This window comes from Ictalurus furcatus, chromosome 10 (genome assembly GCF_023375685.1).
Source record: "Ictalurus furcatus strain D&B chromosome 10, Billie_1.0, whole genome shotgun sequence".
Taxonomy (NCBI): domain Eukaryota; kingdom Metazoa; phylum Chordata; class Actinopteri; order Siluriformes; family Ictaluridae; genus Ictalurus; species Ictalurus furcatus.
In genome coordinates, this window is record NC_071264.1 from 15,468,387 (window position 1) to 15,491,398 (window position 23,012).

Below are 23,012 nucleotides of genomic sequence, written 5' to 3' on the forward strand. Positions count from 1 at the left end.
ACTATCAAGTGCACACCTCTCCGTTTCATGCAAACTGAAATCGAAGCAAAGCAAAAGAAAATCTTCCCAGTCTTGTGCAGTTGACTGAATTGGCTTCAACTACTCTGAAATATTTTCAGACTACATTCAGCTGCTTTCATTACTGCCTGCCTCAATGTTTTTGTCTACCACCCAAACTAGTTTTTTGTACCTACAGCAGCAACTAGTGAACGTATAAGATGACTTCACTCAGCATTAATCTAATTTATGGTGAGTTCGTTCTTGCCTTGACTGTTTTACCAATTCCTGATTTTTTGTTCTGAGGGAAAGAAGCATGCTACTATCATGAGGGAAATCCTGTAGAGACTGAAAGGATATAGACTGAGAATTTCAGAACATGATCTTTTAGCCCTGTAACCATGAAGAGGGGTACTGAACAGTTTTAAGTAAGAAAAGACAACCCAGCACCCTGTAGAATCTCATCGCACAAGACAAGCAAAAGTTAGATTTTACTTTTCAAACTGGCCGTGGCTTTATGAAACATTTCAGATCAGCGGTGTGGATCTACAGGGTGTCCCAAAAGTCTCCATAGGGGACTATGTTTGCCAGCACCACGCCGATTGTGCCTTTGTCAGTGGATGTTTGTGAACGTCCACTCCTCGGTTGGTCTGCAACACTTCTAGTCTTTTTGAATTTATTAATAATTTTGGCAACAGTGTCATGTGTGATGTGCATCTTGCTATGTTTCCTGTTGAAGTCCATCACAACCTTGCAATAGCGTCCTGATCCTTTATTCTAATATTTTGAGATATCAAAAGTTCAAAATCTTTGTTGGAAGGAAAAAAAATATACAGTCCCAGAGGTTGTGCAGTAATATTTGAGGCAGTTTTCTGCACTGCAAGTTTTCCGCACTTCTTCAAAATGCAGTCAGACAAAAGGAAAATGGATTTATCTGGGTTTTAGTGCTGATAAAAAAAAAAAACCCTTCCGTTGTTGTTTCTAACACACACACACACCCTAGTCACGGAATTCATTCAAGCATGACATCAGCAGAATAAATGAACAGAGTCAGAACATAGGTGTTTACGATCAAGCCCAGCAGATCAGTACCCACACCACATCCTGGCTACTTCCTCTGCAGTGTTAGCGGTGAGGTGGTCGGTGCCGCAGCACACGGATGGACGCTGTACCATTCTGAACCATCAGCTGGGTGACCAAGTCCAAACTCAGCCCGGCTACCTTCTCCCCATTCACCTCCAGGATCTCATCACCCACTCCCAGCAGTCCAGAATACAGCTTCTGAGTACTGCTGTCCCCCATGTCCTCCACATACACACCTATAGCAACACATACACAGTCAAACATTTTAAGACTTGACACAGTTAGATACACAAGGTATGGCGTTTACTATGGAAAAATATACAAACGTCTGCATAGCACAACTTAATCCTAGTACAGGCCAAGAGTAAACCCAGAGAGCTGAAGGGATGGTCCTTCTGAAAAGAGCTGAGAGATTGGGGACAGGTGGATAGCTCCAGACAACTGAGACATTGGGGCTAGGGGGATAGCACATACCGATGAAAATACAGGGCCAGAGGGATGGCTCTAGAAAGCTGAGGGGATAGGGCCAAGGGGATAGCTCCAGAGAGCTGTCAAGTTGGGGCCAGTGGATAGTTCCAGAGAACTGAAGGGGTTGGGCCAAGGGGGTAGCTCCAGAAAGCTAAGTGGTAGGGCCAAAGGGATAGTGTTAGAGAGGTGAAAGGGTGGGGCCAGGGGGATAGCTCCAGAGCTCTGAGGGGGTGGGGCTAAGGAGATAGTGCTGGAAAGTTGAGGGAGTGGAGCCAAGGAGATAACTCCAGAGAGTGGATGGGGTGAGGCTAAAACAAAAAGTCTAAACTTTGCGGTTACAATCTACCAAAACTTCTGATGTGTGCTATTTGTGAATAATTAAACATTTTGCTATATCTTCTGTGGTATTTCAGGAAAAGTATGGGAAGGTACATTACAATTGTAATAGCTGTGTTAGTTGAAATTAACACGATCATAGTGGTCAGACAAACAAGAACTACTGCTGAAGTGCATATGCACAATGAGTTCCAGGCCTAACAGAAGGATTAACATCACGACTGTAGCAAAAATTCTCTGAAGTACACATCTGGAAGCAGTGCATCTATTATGTACAATAACAAATGTCTAGTACATTACCAAGTCTTGTACAAAAAAGGATTATATTAAAATGTATTATAAAAAGGTTTTGAAAAGTATTATTTGGGGCTGTGTGGAGTGGCTTATTATCCAGAAAAGCCAGCATATGATGTTTTCAAAGCCAGTGAGATCTGAGAGATCTGGGTGTTACCCGAGTCTGGTCTGCCTTTCCCACGGGAGATGAGGAAGCCGAAGGGCCTGTCTGGAGGCCGGTTCAGCTCTAACAGAAATGTCCCATCAGGAAACGCCTGAGCGACTCTACCCACTGAGCGCATAGCACTGGGGCTGCCCACATCCTCGATGCTCAGTGCACGTTGGAGACCCCTACACACACACACACACACACACAATATAATACACAATACTACAGCATAAAAAATATGTGACCTACATACATACAAAGGTGTGCTCTAAATCACATTTTCACAGTGCCATATTTTTAACATGCACAGTGGCATACTTGACCAGTCAGGAATGTGGCCTTTGTGTCCGTCAGGTTTAAAAATAGAATGAATGCAGGAACACATTGTTTACAGCTTGTAACAGGAATATAATATCAAGCAGGGCTGGGAGACTAAACACAGATTCTAAATCTGTATCAGAATGACCAACACCTCCTCAAATTTCTACCTATTTAACTTCAGCCACCCCCTTTCCCCCGTCTGTCCACCAGTCTCCCCCTCAAGTCCGAGCTGTTTATAGCGGCCGCCTCTCTGACTGACCCAGGGAAGGTGATGTAACCTACAGCTTGGAGCCTGTAACTCCTTACTGGGATTGCTGCTCTGTCATCCTTAATTGACCATTGAAACGCACACATATACACACACTTACTTAACATGCCACCAGCTATCAAATCATCACTTTGGCTGCAATGTCACACAAACAACACATTTTCAGACTGTGTCAATACGACATTACATAAAAGTAGTGACTAGCAATCTAGAATATTAGTACATAGAACATATGTTCTTAAAATTATGTCAGGACAATTCAGTGCTAAATTCAGGAGTATGAAGTTTGCTAGTTTAAAGGAATACACCAGTGTTTTTCAGCCTAATTTAAAAACCTATTTATTTTAAACTTACTTATGATGGAAGTCTAATGGCAGCTGTTCCATCAAATCCCACCACATTTATACAAAATGTATTTTTGTAGAACACTTTCATGAATTCTTCATTATATCCACTTCAAAAGCTGTATAATGCATTCTTTCAGAGATGGGGCAACTTTTACAGAGGGAAGAATTTGTGTTTATGAGTTACCAATGGATTTGGGTGATACAAAAGCTAGTAATAACATTAGTAGTAAAGCAATTTGCATTGGATTTTCAAATCTGCACTAATAAGATGACTCAAACAAGTGGAATAATTTCTCACTGATTCAAAGTGGTCAACAGACATGTTATATGTATGGTGTTGGCTAATTCCACTCTCAGTAACACAAGCACTCTGGCTTGGTGAGAGTGACCTGGCAAAGACCACATCTGCACCAGTCTCCGTCTGTTGCACCTTCTGCCTGCTTGAGCAGGTCACATTCCCTCCATCTTCTGTCCTACTCTGTCTGTCACAGCTCATCATCATTATATTCACATTCATAGACATAACCCGAATCAAACTATTTGCTATTGCTTTCTGAATTAGCCTTTATTTTGTTCCAAGAAACACAGTTTGCGAGAGCTACTGCTAGTAACACCGCTAGTTTAAAGTAACTCAGGGTGAAAAACACTGGTATATTCCTTTTACTGACAGTGTTTGCTGTTCTATGTGTATTTATTGTATTTTATTTTTAATGTACAGTTCATTTACACTTCCAGTTTGTAGCCACAGACAGAAGCAGCAACACCAAGTCTGTAACTCCTCTGTTCCCACTGTTGTTCCCAACAACCAATCACTGATCACCACTGTTCCAAATAACCGATTACTTCCCAATAACTGATCTTTTCCTGGTGATATTTACTTGTAATAAAAGTGAGTTACTCCATCTGTAACTGTTTACTTTGTGTCTATTACCTGATTCTCCCTCTTCAATTTGTCTACATTCTTGATAGGAATTATAGTAGGCTTATTTTGTAAAAGTGTAAATGCTTATTTTATAGTGGCATGATCAAAGAGGACTTCTTTCTGTAAGAAAGTTATGATTGATTAATTTCTATTTTGATCAAACTATATTCTAAATGTCTGCAGAAAACGTTCCTTTCTTCTTAATGTAACACGTTGTGAAATGCGATTGATAATGGCAATACCATGACTATCGCAAATAGTCTATGACGTCACCTGGCGACTTACAGCGAATTTATGAGCATACCTTAGCTAGTTTCCCCTGAACTGGCAACACTGTCAGTCTATTTATACTCTACTAGATTTGTTTTATTACTTTGTGTTAACACAGCTATGAACACTCCTTGTGTATGAGTGTTTAGAGTAGTAGCCTATATAAGTATGAGATCTGAGCCAGTGTGTTCAATTTCACCTCCTCCTCTCATTCTCTGGCAGACTCACACACTTCTATATTTAACTCTGTCACTTTAACACATTCTCATATTCTCTCTCTCTCTCTCTCTCTCTCTCTCTCTCTCTCTCTCTCTCTCTGATGCAATCACTTCTGGCGTCTCAGTCAGAGGAAATATGCAGGCCGTTGCACGACACACCAGCTGCTTGGCGGGAATACACACGATACACACGCTGCCAACATACCATGCTTCACACTCACTTCATTCACAACATTGTAACATTATGAATAATGTTGTGCGCCGATATCCATAGCAGCAGGAGGTTTCACACATTTGCAGCACAGACAATTTCAGTAAGAACAAACAGGCTGTGTGAAATGTTTTAAACATAGCTGTGGCTCGAGCCTGTACTAGATGTGCACTACACTTAGCGTGTGTGTGTGTGTGCGTGCGTGCACCTGGAGAGGGCGGGGCTACAGGGCCGTTCCCCTGGTGTATATACAGTAGAGCGCTCCGGCTTCCTCTTGGAACACTGGAGATTCTGCACTGAGGAGGATTTCTTCAGCTGAGAGAAGGGAGACGCCTGGTGGCCAAAAGTGGAACTATTATTATTATTATTATTATTATTATTATTATTATTATTAAACGTATTATGCAATACAGTGCAATACCCTAACAATAATAATTATGCATTAATTATTATTAGTAATTAAATAAAATAATTATCATTATAGTTACTACTACTACTACATATTAACATAAAATACTGTTACATTATAATAAAAAGTTTATTCTTAATTCTTATTATTATTATTAGTTGCCAATCAATTTAAAAGCCTTAATCACTCTATTAGCTTTGAAAAGCAATAAACTGTTTGGATGCAGGTAATGTGTTGACTAGAGTGGTGTAAAGAGGACGAACCAGACGTAGGTTCTGGAGTGAGGGTGCTTTCTTTAGTGCGTGTGGGGGGCCAGGGGTTTCTGAGGAGTTTGTTCTGGGTTTGAGTGGCGGGCCGAGCTGTTCCATGCTGCTGGAGTGACTTTTACCAATCCGTCCTCCTGCACTCAGACCCATGGCCGAAAAGAAGCGGCGCAGGGCCTGCTGAGTTTTACCCTCCCTTTGGTCAGCCTCTGGGGCCATATTTCTTTGACAAAACAGAGAAACGATCAGCCTGAGGTCAGAGGTCATATTGAAACAGGATACATTTATTGTAAGCAGTGCAGCGCTATGTGTATAAGTTTAGATTAGAGTATTTGATGTTTTTACTTCAGATACTCTTATGAGCAGTAAACTGGCATTCATCAAAAGCTGAATGAACCTGCACTTTTTTACAGATAAAATTTTAGATAAGTGTTCACCAATGACTTAAATCTATGTATTAAAAGAACTGGCTACTTGTTAAGCAGCTACACCTATAGATAAAAGGCTTATAGACAGTCCTAGTATAAATTACAAGACAAATATACACTCACCGTCCACTTTATTAGGAACACTTGTACATCTGTTTATCCATGCAGTTCTCTAATCAGACAATTATGTGGCAGCAGCAAAATTAATAAAATTATGCAGTTAATATTCACATCAAATATCAGAATGAGGAAAAAATGTGATCTCTGTGACTTTAACTGTGGCATAGTTTTGATTCCAGACAGATTGGGCTGAGTATTTCAGAAACTGCAGATCTCCTGGGACTTTCACACTCAACAGTCTCTAGAGTTACACAGAATGGTGAGAAAGTCACAGAGATCACACTTTTTCTCCATTCTGATGTTTGTTGTTTCAACTGAAGCTCTTGACCTGTATCTGCATGATTTTATGCACTGTGCTGCTGCCACATGATTGGCTGATCAGGAGTCTAGTTAAAGTGTTCATAATTTAGGTCTTTAGAGCTGCAATGTTTCAAATAAACTTGAAATTACACATATTTATTAAATAAGCTTTAAATGGAAACATACAAATACAACCCCAATTCCAAAAAACTTGTGACGCTGTGTAAAATGTAAATGAAAATAGAATGCAATGATTTACAAATATCATAAACCCATATGTTATTCACAGTAGAACATAGAAAATATATCAAATGTTTAAACTGAGGAAATGTACCATTTTAAGAAAAAAAATAAGGTCATTTAGAATTTGATGGCCGCAACACAGCTCAAAAAAGTTGGGACGGGGCAACAAAAGGCTGGAAAAGTAAGTGTTACTAAAAAGAAACAGCTTGAGGTTAATTGGCAACAGGTCAATAATATGATTGGGTATAAAAAATAGTATCCTAGAGAGGCAGAGTCCTTCATAAGTAAAGATGGGCAGAGGTTCACTAATCTGCAAAAAATTGTGTCTACAATTTGTGGAACATTTTCAGAATAATTTTCCTCAACTTAAAATTGTGAAGACTATGAATATGTCATCATCTGCAGTACTTAATATCATCAAAAGATTCATAGAATTTGGAGAAATCTATGTGCACAAGGGACAAGGGGGAAAATCAGTATTGCATGCCTGTGATCTTCGGCCCTTCATGTGGCACTGCATTAAAAACAGGCATGATTCTGTAATGGAAATCCCTGTATGGGCTCAGAAACACCTCCAGAACTCACTGTCTGGGAACACAATTTGACGTGCCATCCACAAATGCTGCTTAAAACTCTATCATGCAAAAAAGAAGCCATATGTGAACATGATCCAGAAACGCTGCCGTCTTCTCTGGGCCAAAGCTCATTTAAAATGGACTGAGTCAAAGGGGAAAACTGTTCGAAATTTGAAATTCTTTTTGGAAACCATGGACGCCACATCCTTTAAACCAGTGGTTTTCAAAGTGGGGGCCGCCAGGGGGCGCCCAGGGGGCCTCAACAATTTGGTCGGAGCCACCAAGCCCATCCCTCCCACTAGTGTGTTTTCTCTCTCACGCTCAGACAACCACACACCCACACAATCAATTCCTAATGTAATGTAATGTAAAGATGTAAGATGTAATTATTAATAAAAAAAGGGGGGGGATATATTCAGAAGTCTGTATTTTGAATGTGTTTTAAAGATATCTTGCAAAAGGGGGGCCTCGGTCAAATGTTAATGCCATTTGGGGGGTCTTGCCCTGGAAAAGTTTGGGAACCCCTGCCTTAAACTAAAGAGGACTAAAGAGGAGAGGGATCATCTGGATTTTTATCAGCACTCAGTTCAAAAGCCTGCATCTCTGATGGTATGGGGGTGCATTAGTGCCTATGGAATGGGCAGCTTGCACATCTGGACAGACATCAATGCTGAAAAGTATATACAGGTTTTAGAGCAACATACTGTATGCTTCCATCCAGATTCCATCCCATAATTACTTCTGAGAGACTCTGCATCTCTAAGATACTCTTTTTATACCCAATCATGATACTGACCTGTTGCCAATTAACTTAATCAGTTGCATAATGTTCCTCCTGCTGTTTCATTTTAGTAACACTTACTTTTCCAGCCTTTTGTTGCCCCGTCCCAACTTTTTTGAGCTGTGTTGCGGCCATCAAATTCAAAATTACCTTATTTTTTCTTTAAAATGGTACACTTCCTTAGTTTAAACATTTGATATGTTTTCTATGTTCTATTGTGAATAACATATGGGTTTATGAGATTTGCAAATCATTGCATTCTGTTTTTATTTACATTTTACACATTGTCACACTTTTTTTGGAATTGGAGTTATACAATTATAGTAATACAGGTGCAGCTCAAAAAATTTAAGTATCGTGGAAAAGTTAATTATTTTCTGTAATTTAATTCAAAAAGTGGAAATTTCATATATCCTAGATTCATTATGCATAAATATTCAAGCCTTTTTTTGTTTTAATATTGATGATTACGGCTTACAGCTCATGGAAATCAAAAATCCAGTATCACAAAATATTACAATAAAGAATTTATAATACAGAAATTTCGACCTTTTTAAAAATATGTTAATTAATATTTTGCACGAATTACTGCATCAATGCGGTGTGGCATGGAGGCGATCAGCCTGTGGCACTGCTGAGGTGTTTCATGGAAGCCCAGGTTGCTTTGATAGCGGCCTTCAGCTCGTCTGTATTGTTGGCTCTGGTGTCTCTCAGAGATTCTCTATGGGGTTCAGGTCAGGCGAGTTGGCTGGACAATCAAGCACATTAATACTATGCTCAGCAAACCAGTTACTAGTAGTTTTGGCACTGTGGGCAGGTACCAAGTCCTGCTGGAAAAGGAAACCAGAATCTCCATAAAGCTCATCAGCAGATGGAACGGAAGTGCTCTAAAATCTCCTGATAGACGCTGCATTGACTCTCGACTTGAGAAAACACAGTGGACCAACACCAGCAGATGACATGGCACCCAAATCATCACTGACTGTGGAAACTTCACACTAGACTTCAAGCAACTTGGATTCTGTGCCTCTTCACTCTTCCTCTAGACTCTGGGACCTTGATTTCCAAATAAAATGCAACATTTACTTTCATCTTCCCCATGATTGTGGTTGTGTGTACTGAAACAGACTGAGAGATTAAAGCCTCAGGAAACCTTTATAGCTGTTTTGAATTAATTAGCTGATTAGAGCTCTTCTCAGGTCGATGTTTCTGTATTATAAATTATTTATTCTAATACTTTGAGATACTGGATTTTTGATATCCATGAGCTGTAAGCCACAATCATCAAGATTAAAACAAAAAACATCTTGAAATATTTCTCTTTATGTGTGATGAATCTAGAATATATGAAAGGTCCACTTTTTGAATTAAATTGCAGAAAAAAGGAACTTTTTCACAATATTCTGATTTTTTAAGATGCACCTTTATTTCATGGTATTGGATTCTTTGAATTTATCTGATAGTGGCTCGGTAAGACGGTAGTGGTGCTGTCTAAAAGCTCCAGGGCCTATGGCTTGATCCTGTGATCGGGTTACTGTCTGTGTGGAATTTTACGTGTTTATAATGTATGATACTGGTTCTAAACAATGCTCTGTATCATCTCATCTCAATATTGGGTTTGTATAATCCTGCTTTCACCACCAGGGGGTAGTGATGTTATAATCAGAATTAAATTAAGCACTCCTCATTCTGACCTCTTTTTTTGACCTACTTTTCTGTCCAGTCTGGTCCAGCTCTTTGCAGGTTTGTGGCCCAGAAATGAAAAAGAGCTGAACAAACTACAGACTAAACCAAAATAAGAGGATAAAGTACTACAATGAGTTTTAGACTGATCCAGAACTGTCTGGAAGAGAGCTGTCTCATTCTGTATGAATTTCTCTCTCTTTTTTTAATGACTCACGGTGAAGGGCTTGGGCTGTCCTCCCTTTGCTGTTTGGCCTTGATAGGTCCTTGAACAAGTCCATTATTCACAGACTTTTTGGCAGGGCTGGCTGCTACCTCCACACTGATTTGGTCCTGTGTCAAACCTGGGGGGAAAAAATTATTAGATTGCAGAGGTATTGATCAGATTAAATCTGCATATTATTATATGAGCTGGAGTTGGACCTGAGTAATGGAAATACTGTGTGTGTGTGTGGAAAGAAAGACCATGAAAGAGACATATAGATAGGAGTCAGACAGACAGAGGGTCCCAGGTGCAGAAAAAGCAGACAGAGAGAGAGAGAGAGAGAGAGAGAGAGAGAGAGAGAGAGAGAGAGAGAGAAGTGAACAGGGCTGAATGGATGCCATGCTGAGAGTCCCACTGTGTTCAGAGCTCAGAGAGATTAGAGGCCTGTGACTCCACCAATCTGCTGACAACAAAATCCCTGCTCTATCTGGAGCCTGACACAAACACACATCTGCCATGCTGCCTACACACAATCCATGAAGCAATAATCATCATTCAGCTCAATCATGTTCAGTATGGCAAGCTGCACCACAGTATTTCCTGGGACATAGAAAAGTTTTTTCTCCATTGGAAATGCACCTAAAGTTCCTGAGTTCCTAAAGAGGTTCCTGTGGTGGTGATTCACTTATAGACATATAAATTCACTCACATATGTGCATTACTCACGCTCTCATATAACATCTGTAATGGTATACTTAAAGTTCTATACTATATTTCTCACACTGTTCTATACAAAAAAAAAAAAAATTCTCTCACTTTTTGTAACAATAACTGTATTGCATCTGATGAGCTTTCTGTTTTGAAATTAAATTTTAAATTAAATTATACCACAGCTCTTAACAAAACTTCACTGTGTGTGGCAGACATCTTGGACAACCAGAACTCTTGTCCTTAGCACAATTTTGTAGGCAGAGTTGTAGTGGATAATAAAGCTTCACTTACGAACAGACAATTTATGCAATTTTGCATTTTTAATTTAGAAAGTAGATTAACATTATATTTAATAATGTTTCTTAAAGCAAGTATATTTTTAATATTTAGGAATGTATTTCCAAAAAAATACTTTGGGTGTCCATGCAGTACATTTTAGTGAAACCTGATATGTCACAGCCAATATTATATCCAAATTTAATCTTTCATTTGAAACACAATTTATATAAAAAGGAACTGTTCAAATAAATAAGGGTGTAATTGTACACTGGTTTATACAGGACTGACCTGCTTGTTGTCCTGGTGTTATGATTCTCTGGCCATGACTGTTGCTACCTGCTTGTTCCTTCCACAAAGAGTTTTTAAATATCACTGGATTTTTTGGAGGATCAGGGTTTCCTTGAGGAATACCCTCCAAATTTGACTGCTCCCCACCCTCTTGTACAGTGTCTATATGTGTAAGATGATGATGTTGAGAAGGCATGACTCGCTGGCCACTGGGACTCTCCAAATTCAGAGCAGATATTTTGGGCTGGAGAGGTAGCGGAACAGGCTGAAGGAGCCTGGGAACTGACTGAGCTTCTGCCACTTCTCCTCTGGAGGCCACTGAAGGTACAAAGGCTTTAAAGTTAGCAAGAGACTTACATGTTCTACTGTCCACCTTTAGCTCTAGTGACTCTAGGGCATATGGGTTTGAGGGTGGAGCTATAGTGCCATTAGACATGGGTGTGTTACTGGAAATGCTTGGTGATCCTGGTGTTCTGAGCCCATTGGCAGTTGTGGCCCTCGTCTCAGGACTGCCATCCCTCTTACGACTTTTTCTCTTCTGCTTCTGTAGAGTCCCTCTAACACTACCCACACTGCCTGCGGCTCTACAGTGTGTGCCATCGCTCTCCACAATGACAGGGCTCATGGCACCTATGTAAGTCTCTTTAATCTGCTCTATTCGCACCAGGCGGTTAGGCAGCGTGGGTGCAACCCAGCATGGCACCGTCCTTCCCTCAGCCTCTCCATTAGCAAGCGATGGTTGCTTTTGAAAGAAGCAGGAATCTGAAAAGTCTCCATCCAAAATTGTTCCACATGAGTTGCACTGTTGACCAATGGTCTCGGGTTCATAATGACTATTAGTGTTGGGTAAGTTCTCCTGATTCTTCCTGCTTTTGTATTTGTCCTGGCTGTTGATGTATGTTGCCAAACTGGGTTTGACTCCCAGCAGTCCCTGCACCCTCTCTCCAGCTTGTCTGCACTGTCGCTCCAAGTAACGCACTTCAGCGTCTTTTTCTGACTCATCTTGAAAACGCACACGCGTTGGAGACTGCCCATGGGTTCGACGACGACGAGAGCCTCCAGTTGAGTCACTGCTGGAGGAGTCACTGAGGTTTCCTGAGCCAACCACAACCCGTTCCGTACCCACAAGAGGAGCCTGCTGCACAGGTGCTCCAACCCAGGAAAGCAGCTCCCTTCAAACACACACATATATTCACAATACATCACTAATCTGCTGAATATAAATACAGGCATGATAGACATGTGCAGACAATTGGTTGTATAATTTCAATATTCAGCATAGATAATATAGATATTGTTGACATTGCATTCTTGGTGTCTGTGTAGCCAGAATTTTTTGGCAGCATAAGGACTGCTGTTATGGGAAAATAATCAATGACAGGGTGATGAAGTGCTAAAAATTTAGACTTGCTGTGGTTTATTTGTCTTATACCACAGCAATTTTTAACTCATTAAAAGAATGACCATTCATCTGTTTACAGTTACATCTATTGTTGGTAAACATTGATAACAGGATCTAACTTGTTTTGTCACTTATGTTGTAGCAGTTATACACAGCCATTCCCTCAACCATCTCTTTTTTATCTCCTGAAGTTAATAAGAGAATGTCTAAGCCCGCTGTCCTAAAGACTTTCCCATGTTTCCCATAAAGTTACAGCTTTACCTCCAACTGTTACAAGAGCTGACACTGGAGACTCCTTCTATAAATGCTAAATAAATGTCTCCTCATAGAGAACTACAATTTAAAAAAAAAATCTGTTTATGTAGAATGTCTACCACATAAGTGTCTGTGTAAGATAATCAACATCTTCTGACCAATCAAATTCAAGGATTCAACAGTGCTTTAGTGTACGGCTCTTTAGTTTAGACAATCTTTTACACAGCATTGCATTTTTTGCTAAATCAATCCCATTATTCTACTAATTGGATGAGAGTTTGATGAAAGAGGTGAAATAAACATGGCACACAGAACCGTTCCTCCCATTGCTCCAAATGAGGAATTATTTTAAGTAATGCAGTTAAAATAGAATATGATATGATTTTTATGATAATTTTGATAAAAAAAATAATTATGATTTTTATTATGATTGTGAAAATTATGATTTTAGAGTTGTATAATTATGCAGCACACAGTAAATAAGTACAAAGCTGTTGAACTCCTGAACACACACACATATGCAGAAAAACACAGGCCACATTCCAAAGTGGCTGGAGATTTCCAACACTGAGACACTGATTCAAGGCTAAATTCCCCTGGAATTCATCCCTCTGTTTCAGCTAAAAGACCACAGCATTCCCTACATATATTAATACTTCATATTAATGGGCTCCTGCTGTGTAATAACATACCGAGCCTCTTCTACAATGTCTGTTCACTAGCATCTGCAAATGTGATTGCATGCCAACTTGACCAGTATAGCATTATTGTAATCCACTGAGCAAGATAACACTGGGAACTAAGAGGAAATCATTTAGCAGGAGCATGATAGCAGCCTCGGGAAGGACACTTTCCTCAGCAATACTGTTAATACTACTACTAATACTAATACTAACAATACTACTATTGTTATTATTATTTTTATTCATAATAGTAGTACTTTTATTAATAATATATTATTTGAACATTACTATAATTATTACTACTACTAATACTACTTCTACTACTTCTATTACTACTACTACTACTACTACTACTAATAATAATAATAATAATAATGGTATTGCAAAATAATGCAGATATCTTTTTTAAAAAATATGTTCACTTGTCAATGCCCCACCACAAGCCAGCTCTCCGCTATCATACAACAGCTACCTGAGGAGGGTGAAGGCTAGCACATGCTTCCTCCATGACACGTGATGCCAGCCAACTACATTGTTTTGAACTGCTGCTCATGCTGTGTCGCTGGGCACAGCATCTACTCTCTTCCACATGCATGTGCTCATACATGCCTATGACTGGCTAGTGTCAGTATGATTGACAGGGGAGAGAATGATACCATTATTCACACCCAGAGAACATGGCAAATTATTTGTTCCCTTGGCTCCCAGCCATGGATGTTTCTAATGTATACTTATAAAAGCAGTATAAGGAGCAGTATAAGAGCGTGCTTATTGCAAAAACTCATAAAATCATTCAGAAAACAATAGTAATCTGTTTAGTATGCTGCCACAAAAAGGGGGTATTTTCTTACCAAACAAGGAGCAGCTGTTAGAATGGCTCACTCATCTGTGGTGTGTGTGTATATGTGTGTATGTGTGTGTGTGGGTGTGGGTGGGTGGGTGCATGCGAGAGAAAGCGAGAGAGAGAGATTGATTGAATATGCCACTGGATGATGAGAGATGAGGATCAGAGACGTCGGCCTTGTGTAATTGTTGTATAATTCAACATGCCTTATATAACTCAGCTATCATCAACAGAAGTGAGTGTGGGTCTCTGAAAAGGATGAGACATTGTTTACTCTGTTTACTAGCATGATTTAGTTTACAATTATCACTTATGGACTTTAACACAATTATTGCTGGGGCACAAGCACTGCACAGAAATGCTGCCTATAAGTAATAACAATATGTTGAAGTGTCCACGAAACAATGTTGTTTAAGTTGATTATCACAATATGTTGTATAACATACTTGCAATATTGCACAACCTTAATATCAAAATTCCACTATCTGGCATTGACCAGAGATTTCCTCTTTTTTTTTCTTTGCCTTTGGTTTTTTGTTTTGGTTTTTTTGGGGGGGGTTTTTTGGTTTTTTTTTTACACATTTTTTCACTTCTTGCCTGGGGTTTGCTTAGCATGGGGCCTATTTGAATCCGAATACCTATATTGAAATTGTACAGCAAGATGCAGTGCAGTTCCCCATCAAGCTATGTATATTACATATATTAAATAAGAAGTAACTATTTATAGAGATATTAAATAAAAAACAAAAAAAGAGTTCAAATATATATTGTGCAATATGTGAAGTAAGTTTGTGCAAATATACACTGTCGATATGAACAATATAAATTGGTACATGTGAATCTTCATTGTGACAGTGAGTTGTTAAATGTGCTATAAAAGTAAAATTTAATTGAATTGAAGAGTGAGAGAGAGAGAGAGAGAGAGAGAGAGAGAGAGAGAGAGAGAGAGAAACCTGTTGCTGATGAAAAGGACTAGGCCGCTTCATCCCAGCACATCCCCCATACATCAACAACACCCTCCACAGCAAATAAAACACACACAACACCCCGACACACACACACACACACACACACAGTTGTTTTTTTTTACAACACCTTATAATTCACACACAAAAAAGTTATAATTCCAATCTGGCCATGTTTTGAACCACTTTAAGGGTGGACTCCATGCCTATCAGCACCTAAGCTTCTCTGGTTGACATCCCCCACCACTTCAGATCCCAATATTCTGCAAAGGGGAGAGCATAAGAGATAGATAGAGAGAGAGAGAGAAAGAGAGTGTACTTACGGCTTGTCCCTCTGGACAGGTAGGATGGTGTGGTCGGCTTTGAGTGGGTTTGAGCGGGCCTTCATGCGAGCACGCTCCAGCAGTTGTTTGGCCTGTTCATGGCGAGGACTAAGCGGCAACTCAGCACCTGAGACAAAGGGCCTGTAGGCCAGTCAAACACACCCACCCACACACACGCAGACGTCAGCTACTGTGCAGCAGGCACACTCATACAGCACAGGATTAAGTGGAGCAGCCCATCACTACTAATTAGCCTGATGGGACTGAATGTGCATGAGTGTGTGTGTGTGTGTGTGTGTGTGTGTGTGTGTGTGTGTGTGTGAGTGAGAGAACATGAGAGAAGTGTTTGCTAATATGTGTAAATTGGATTATGATTATAATCATGCTTTGGATTACATGAACATGATATCATGTTTCTGTTCTAACAAAACAAGTAAACAGGTAAACAAGTTAAATGCTAGCATAAATTACATCTTACTCTCTAATCCAGATGTTTGATTTCTACTGTTGTGAAAGATTGAGCACTTTTTTAATACTGCAATGCTGCTGAATACTCAGTTTTTATTAGCTTTGCAACTGTTCCATAACATCAACTGTAACTATAAATGGATAAAAGGTATGATGTGCCATTCTTTCGTAAATTATAACTGATAGCAAATTGCTGTGGTATAAGATGAATAAAACACTTTGGTACATGCAGCTACAGGAAAATAATCAGCTCTTTTTCTGTAGAGTATGATGTATCATGTTTTATTCCTTAGATAGTTATTATTGTGTTTTTATATAAAATCAAAAACTCTAATGTGAATATATGACATAATTATTTTGCAATTCGTATTTATTTTATTTAGTGGATTAAAAATAGAACCATATGTAATTTAGACATTTCATTTTTCATTTTTATTTCCTTCTGATTGTTATTATTGGTTACCATTGGGAGGGGATGACAATAATGATGATGATGGTTTTAATGTAGATGTAGATGTTGATATAGATGATAAAACAAACTGAAAATTTCACCCAACTATAGTTAGTTCTGTTAAGCCCTTAAAACAGAAACAATAATATTGTGTTTTAAGGTCACCTCTGACTCTGCTCACTGTCATGAAGAGAAATCCCAGAATCCCAGTCACTGTCATTCAGCCCACCTGTAGAGACACACAAATTTTATCATTTTAGTTGTGAATTTCATCACAACAGTACAAATATAATCAATATAATCAATTAAGTTATGGTTTTATATATATATGATGGCTATGGCTCAGGTAGTAGAGCAGGTTGTCCACTAATTGCAGGGTTGGTGGTTGATCCCCGGCCCACATGACTCCACATACCAAAGTGTCCTTGGGCAAGACACTGAACCCCCAGCCTTGCATGGTTGCTCTGCTGCCATTGGTGTGTGAGTGTGTGTGTGAATGGGTGAATGAGAAACAGTGTAAACCGCTATGGTTAAAAAGCACTATATAAGTGCAGACCATTTACCATTTTTATCCACCCAAATCACACCGAAATCACCAGGAAAGAACTGTGTCAACTGTGTCAACTGTGCTTTCATCCAACTGGCAAGAAAGCATAACGTGATGAAATAAAATAAAGTTATGAAAATGAAGCATTTTTGAAAAAAAAAAAAAAAACCTATTTGGAAGTTACTTGATTTAAAAAGTAGCTAGGAAAATCAAACTAGCTTCTCAGTACAGAAGCGTTGCTTTTTGTGGTGATGTGACCACCAAAGATTTCATTGACTGTTTATTATATGTCTGTTACCTTAATCAGTGACTCAATTGAATATATTGTTCATAAGTTCACTTTTATATACCTGTACGGTACATGTTGTAATAGGCAAGTGTAAGAATAAAGTTGTGGTTGTCTTACAGCTTCAGTATAGTAAAGTTTTTTTTGTTGTTGACGATGTAGTTAGATGTGATTGTTTGTGTCCATAAGTAGCCATCTAAATAAATTTTAAAAATCCCACCCTGTAATTTCTCTCCCTTTCTCCCCTTTTGTTATCCAGCAGTACCAGGCTTTATCTCATCTCCATTCTGAATAATTCCAGTCATTTTCTGTTCAAGCTGATTCAAATTCACCTCACACGATTCATAAACACACACACACACACACACAAACACACACACACACAAATCGAGGCAAAAGTGAAGAAATCTGGTTAAACTTAAATCTTGCCCCTTAAAAAACACAATAAATTAATTAAATCAAAATGTCACTCGATTGAATTATTATACTATATGTATATGTATATTAGTCAAGGGAACAATTATAATTAAATGAAAACTTAAGCATCCCCCCCCCCCTTATTCTGAAAGTATTTGATCAGCCAAGACGTGTTTGATGTCCACAGTTTTCTTCTTAGGTTTTGCAATAGTGCTACGGGGTTAATGTAGCTAACAAACAGTGAATGTTTATCCCATTTAAAATATTTTACTTAAACACACACCCAAATATCTACTCTCTTCAAACAGCATTGCTAAGCTACTTATCTTAATTTTATTTTAAATAAACATGATCTTTTTTCATATTATCATCATGGCTTCCAGCTTCCAGTGCAATTGTGATGAATCTTTGGGAGGCCTAGTTGTGGTTCAAGGCATAGGTTTATGGAAAAGAAATTGTAACTCCAGTGTGAAATGAAAGAAATAATCATCAGATACCAAACATATCTTTCCTCATTGCTTATATTCAGTTTTTTCGCAGAACCATTCTTTTGAGATAATATAAAATTCCTAAGATTCTTAATATATTTCATTTTCACCTCTGCAATGTGTATTCTCCATCCTCTGATCAGTAACTGTAGCCTGTTGACCCTCACCACTCTTCCTTTGGGCTTTCTGAAGCATCTGTCTGAGGATGGATCTGTTTATTTCCACTCTTTCTGCTAGTGAGAGAGAGCTTCCACTGCTGCAGATGCTCTCTAGACTGTCAGCACGCCTCAGTTCGCTTCCTGTTGCTACTGCCAGGCCTGAGTCACTTGGCCTGCAGCTCTGAGGATGGCTCTCTGCTCTGTCTGACCTGTTAATCTCTCCCTGAATGCTGGGATCTGTCCTCAGAGCCATGTGCCTGGGCATGACACCACTATTAGATTCCTCTCTTCCTGGAACATCACCTCCATTTGATAGCACGGGCTCTTGCCTGGTGATCCTGTCTGCGATGTTCTCCAGAAATACTGCTTCTCCATTTCCCGTGGAATTGATGATTCCTTTATCTTCAATAGTGTGGAAACTTAAACCCTCAACACGAGCTTCCATGTCTTCATCACTGCTGCTGAATCCCCAGACACCTGTGTGAGAGCATGCTGACATGTAGAACCCAGGTACCACTCTCCTGTCTTCTTTCTTTTTAGAAGGCTGTTTCCAGATTGCCTTGCGCTCTGAGCGAGCCTTCGCCTTGGACTGCAGGGCTGAAACAGCAGAGGTATGTTGCTGTAGCTTGGTGTGGGAGCTTAGAGAAGAGGAGATGACAGATCTGAGTACATGGGTGGGACTCGATGAAGGTTGGGAGTCAGATTCCTGATCTGATCTGTCCATCGGGTGGGAGTCAGTGGCCATAGCATTGCAATTCTCACGCACAACCATGTCCTCCATGGCCCATTCAGAGAGTCAGCATTATAGAGCCTATGGAAACAATAGGAAACAAGAGTCACTTGGTGGTCTCCAGTTTCCAGATAAACAGCTACTATTGTATAAGAGTAAGCTCAGGAATAGTACACCTGTAAAGGCTTTAAGTGTTTTGTTATTCTGGAAAATGTCATGACATGTCATGGAAAGCATAAGGCCCTGTTCTCAGCTATATTAGACACTCAGTGATACCATGCCCTTTGGGAATCACTAGAGGTTAATGGGGATCATCTTCTGTCTAATCATCTCATAATAGCATATGGAGAGGGAATCACTTAGTTTGTGGATGAAGCTCTTTGTTTACTGGCCAATCTATGCCCCTATCCTCATCTATAGTCACAAGCTATGGGCAGTGACTGAAAGAGTAAGGTAATGAGTGTGGGTGGCAGAAATGTGATGCTTCTGCAGGGTTGCTTGGTCTAATCTCTGTGATAGAGTAAGGAGCTTGACAGTCAGGGACAGCCTTGAAGGAAATTGAGTGAAAAATGAAAAATATTTTGTAGTTTGTGTTTGATGGCAGTAGAATAAATCTGTATGTAGGTTGTTTTTGAAATTCTTTTGTGTTCTGTATTTGTTGGTTTCAAAATGTGTCGCATGATGACATCATGTAAACTGATGCTCATGTGATTTGTGGTTTTTAGAGCAGGCCCTCACACCACAGCTGCTCAATGGTTATAAATTCTTCTGGTTGTGAACAATTCATGAACAACACAGCAGTTTTCAGACAGGAAATGGAGAACTAGCAATGTGTTGACTGATCTGTTTTTAGCCATATTTTAAAAAGACATTACTGTAGTTACTGGACTACTGTGTTTATTGTGTTTATATTTCATGTGCTGATTTCTAATAAATACTAGCAGGCAAAGCTGCTATAATCTGGTAGGTATTTTAAGCTCTCACCAACACACAGTAGAAAAATATATAAACAGGTTAACATTTTTAGTACAGTAATACTTTAACAAACAATTAGTTATCATATAATTGATTTACAATTCAGAATGTCCATTCCCGGAGCACCAGTGTGGTTGCTGAAGAATAAACTGAATAACTTATTAGCATTAAGTCATCCACTAACACAATCATGCTAACATTACCTTTAACAATGGAAGTTCCAGACTTATTTTGTGCAAATAATTTTTGTATTTTCAAAATATAAAACACAGCATTTTTAAATAGATTTTTGGGTTGGAGTTTTGGGAAAAAAAAACATTTACTTTTGGTGCATTTTGTATTATGTATTAAAATGGATTTTGACTAGCATATCAGGAACTTGATATTCAATCTGGCACCTTGTATTGTCTGTTCTGCAAGGTAAAGAACAAGATACAATTTTGAAGAGTTGGAGTTGTGTGTAAAAATTCTTCTCTAACTAAATTAATTGTAATTCTTTTACATGTAGTTCCACTCAAATCAAAATTTAGACCTGAGTTCGACATTCCTCAAAGCAACTCCATCCTTACACCTTATTTTCCGAAACAAATTCAAACATAACTTGAATGTTTACTCTATTGCCATGACTAAGGATAAACTTGTTGTGCTGAGTACAACTGAAGCTCTAAAGTGACACGCAGCTCAACAAACCATAAATATGCCATGAATTTTGCAGATACTGAAAAACTGCTGACATGAATTTATAATTATAATATTTATAATAATTATAATATTATTATTAAATTATAATAATTTATAATATAATAATTTAAAAAACATAATTAATGAATTAATGTTTGAATCCATTTAACATTAAACAATAAATAGGAAGTCCATTATTAGAATGTACCTAATGTCCTCATGCTCTTAGTATGTATGTTATTTAAACATATTTTGTGAATTTTCTCATTCTTTGCTTAAAAAAAGACCCCGTTATACATTTTAGAGCAAAATGTAACCATTGTCACCAAAGAAACCTTGTTACATGAGATTGGCATGTTTTCTTAGATTCAGTGTTGAACAACTGTAAAATAAATAAATTTAAAAAAGAAAGAAAGAAATAGTGTAAAGTTAAAAGAAGAATGCCCATAAACCCATGTTCCTTTTTTGCCTCCCATCATTGAAGTATTTTAAAAGAAAGAGAAACACACACAAGCAAACGTACACTGAGAAAAGAAGTTCATGCATGGCTGTGTGCTTTTCAAGACTAATTTGATTTAATTATTCCCCTCCTAATTAGGGCTCCCAGCATTTGCTTTAGCTTATCTCTTCCGGGACTATCCAGTATCCCGTGCTGAGATATATGCACCGTACCCATGGGTGCCAGGTCATCAGACTAAAATCAGTCTACCATGTTCGAGATGAATTATTGTATGTGAATACACTGAGCAAAAATCCTATGCTGGTCTCAGTAATGGCAAAACTCTGTGAGATAGACATGTGGCTTTCAAAGCCAACTCATACGGTATGGTGGGCAGCCTTATACTTATCAGAGAAAAGGATTAGTTCTGGGATTTTCTAAAAAATCAAGAAATGTGTGTAGGGGCACAGATTGCTTATGTTGTCTGCGCAAATGTAAGCACAAAACTCTCAGTATCTTGGAATCCATATCTCTGTAACTAATGAGGCTATTTCAAAGGAATTTGTTTCTTTTTTCCTCCTTCCGCACGCCCAACCTGATGATGTCTTTTTCTTAGATTTTGACCAACAAGCATCACTTGAGTATGACAACACAGCTAACGTTTAATATTACATTGTACCTCTTCAGTACATTCTTCATATGATCAAAGACACATTTTCACTTCAGGTTTTGAAATTCAACAGCATAGTGAGTTCTGTTAAAAGCCTGAGAGCCCTGGGTCTAATGCCAAATGACTATGTTATGTGTTGAGAATTGGACCATTTATTAGGTCATGTAAGTCAGCTGCTGTATTTGACATGCATTCATTATATTTTACTCCTGTCGCAAATGTAGAAAAGGTGGAAGGCAAGTCAAATAATAGCTAAAACAATGTTTGCCAAATTTCCCACAGACTTTAGAAAGGTTTTCAAAGACTCACTGTTACTCAAAAAACAATGTACAACCCTGTTTCTCAGTAGTACAAGTGACAAAAATTTTTCAGGTAGAAGGATTTAATGTGTAATTAAAGCAAAAAAAAAAACAAAAACCTGCTACATTTAAAGTAGTTAACAATTTAATACAATAGGCTATGATTGGGAGCTGTGTTTATGCAACATAATGTGAAGCAAACAGTTTTATTTTAATTCAATTATATTCATTTAAAATCACAAAGACAGCTATTATGGAAGTACTACTCTGAATCATTTAGTAAGTGGAAACAAAGGATGGCAGACTTCAGCATCTTACCTCGTTCTCCCTGCTGACGTATGAAGCCCATTTTATGCTGACTATCTGAAAGTCAGTTAACAAACATGCCACATATTCACATCTAAACAGCCAAGTCATTCCAATTCCTGTTTTAAGTCTCTTTCATAAGTTGCTTTTCCCTTCTTGCTCTTTCTCTTTCTGTTTCTCTGCTTTTTTTGTTTAGCCCAATTCCAGCTGTTCTGGAGGCAGCTCAAGTGTGAAGAGAGTGTTCTCTGAGTTTTCCCTGAACACTCCCACTTCTTAAGAACATGACTTTAGCCTCCTGAATGTTCTCCCTTGCTGTCTACTTTCCTCCTCCATGAGCTACGGTGTGCGTGGGACTGAGTCTGACTGTTGAATATCCACATGTGTTAAGATTCCTGTGTTGCTCAGGAGACAGGCATGACCAACACTGGAAAGGGATAGGCTGGATAACAGGTTTAAT

General features: G+C 38.7%; 2 protein-coding genes across 4 annotated transcripts in view; one reads left to right on the plus strand and one right to left on the minus strand.

Annotated features, from left to right (window-relative positions):
• si:dkey-121a11.3 (uncharacterized) lies at positions 1-22,943 on the minus strand. The gene is made up of 10 exons (XM_053634206.1): positions 22,568-22,943; positions 18,408-19,266; positions 16,725-16,788; positions 15,641-15,781; positions 11,169-12,340; positions 9,903-10,029; positions 5,556-5,778; positions 5,092-5,216; positions 2,336-2,508; positions 1-1,316 (listed from the first exon to the last, which is right to left on the minus strand). Exons 2-10 carry the CDS (start codon positions 19,234-19,236, stop codon positions 1,123-1,125), a joined length of 3,048 nt encoding a protein of 1,015 aa, XP_053490181.1. The 5' UTR covers positions 19,237-19,266; positions 22,568-22,943; the 3' UTR covers positions 1-1,122.
• The window catches only part of stx6 (syntaxin 6), a 49,493-nt gene that overhangs the window by 23,222 nt on the left and 3,259 nt on the right, over positions 1-23,012 (plus strand). Inside the window, exon 8 of one of the 3 annotated variants that reach the window (XM_053634213.1) lies at positions 11,719-11,743. The exons of the other annotated variants lie outside the window; for them this stretch is intronic. Within the exon in view, the coding sequence (XP_053490188.1) occupies positions 11,719-11,729 (11 nt within the window). The 3' untranslated portion in view covers positions 11,730-11,743. Of the gene's footprint in view, positions 1-11,718; positions 11,744-23,012 lie in introns of those variants that run through there. 3 annotated transcript variants of the gene reach the window in all.

Bases quoted from the DNA above. Each gene is read 5' to 3' on its own strand.
- si:dkey-121a11.3 (XM_053634206.1), bottom strand. From the start codon at position 19,236: ATGGAGGACATGGTTGTGCGTGAGAATTGCAATGCTATGGCCACTGAC. The intron at 2,509-5,091 runs GTGCACGCACGC...GTGTGTGTGTAG, and splicing joins TGTAGCCCCGCCCTCTCCAG to GGGTCTCCAACGTGCACTGA. The intron at 1,317-2,335 runs GTAACACCCAGA...GTGTTGCTATAG, and splicing joins GAAAGGCAGACCAGACTCGG to GTGTGTATGTGGAGGACATG.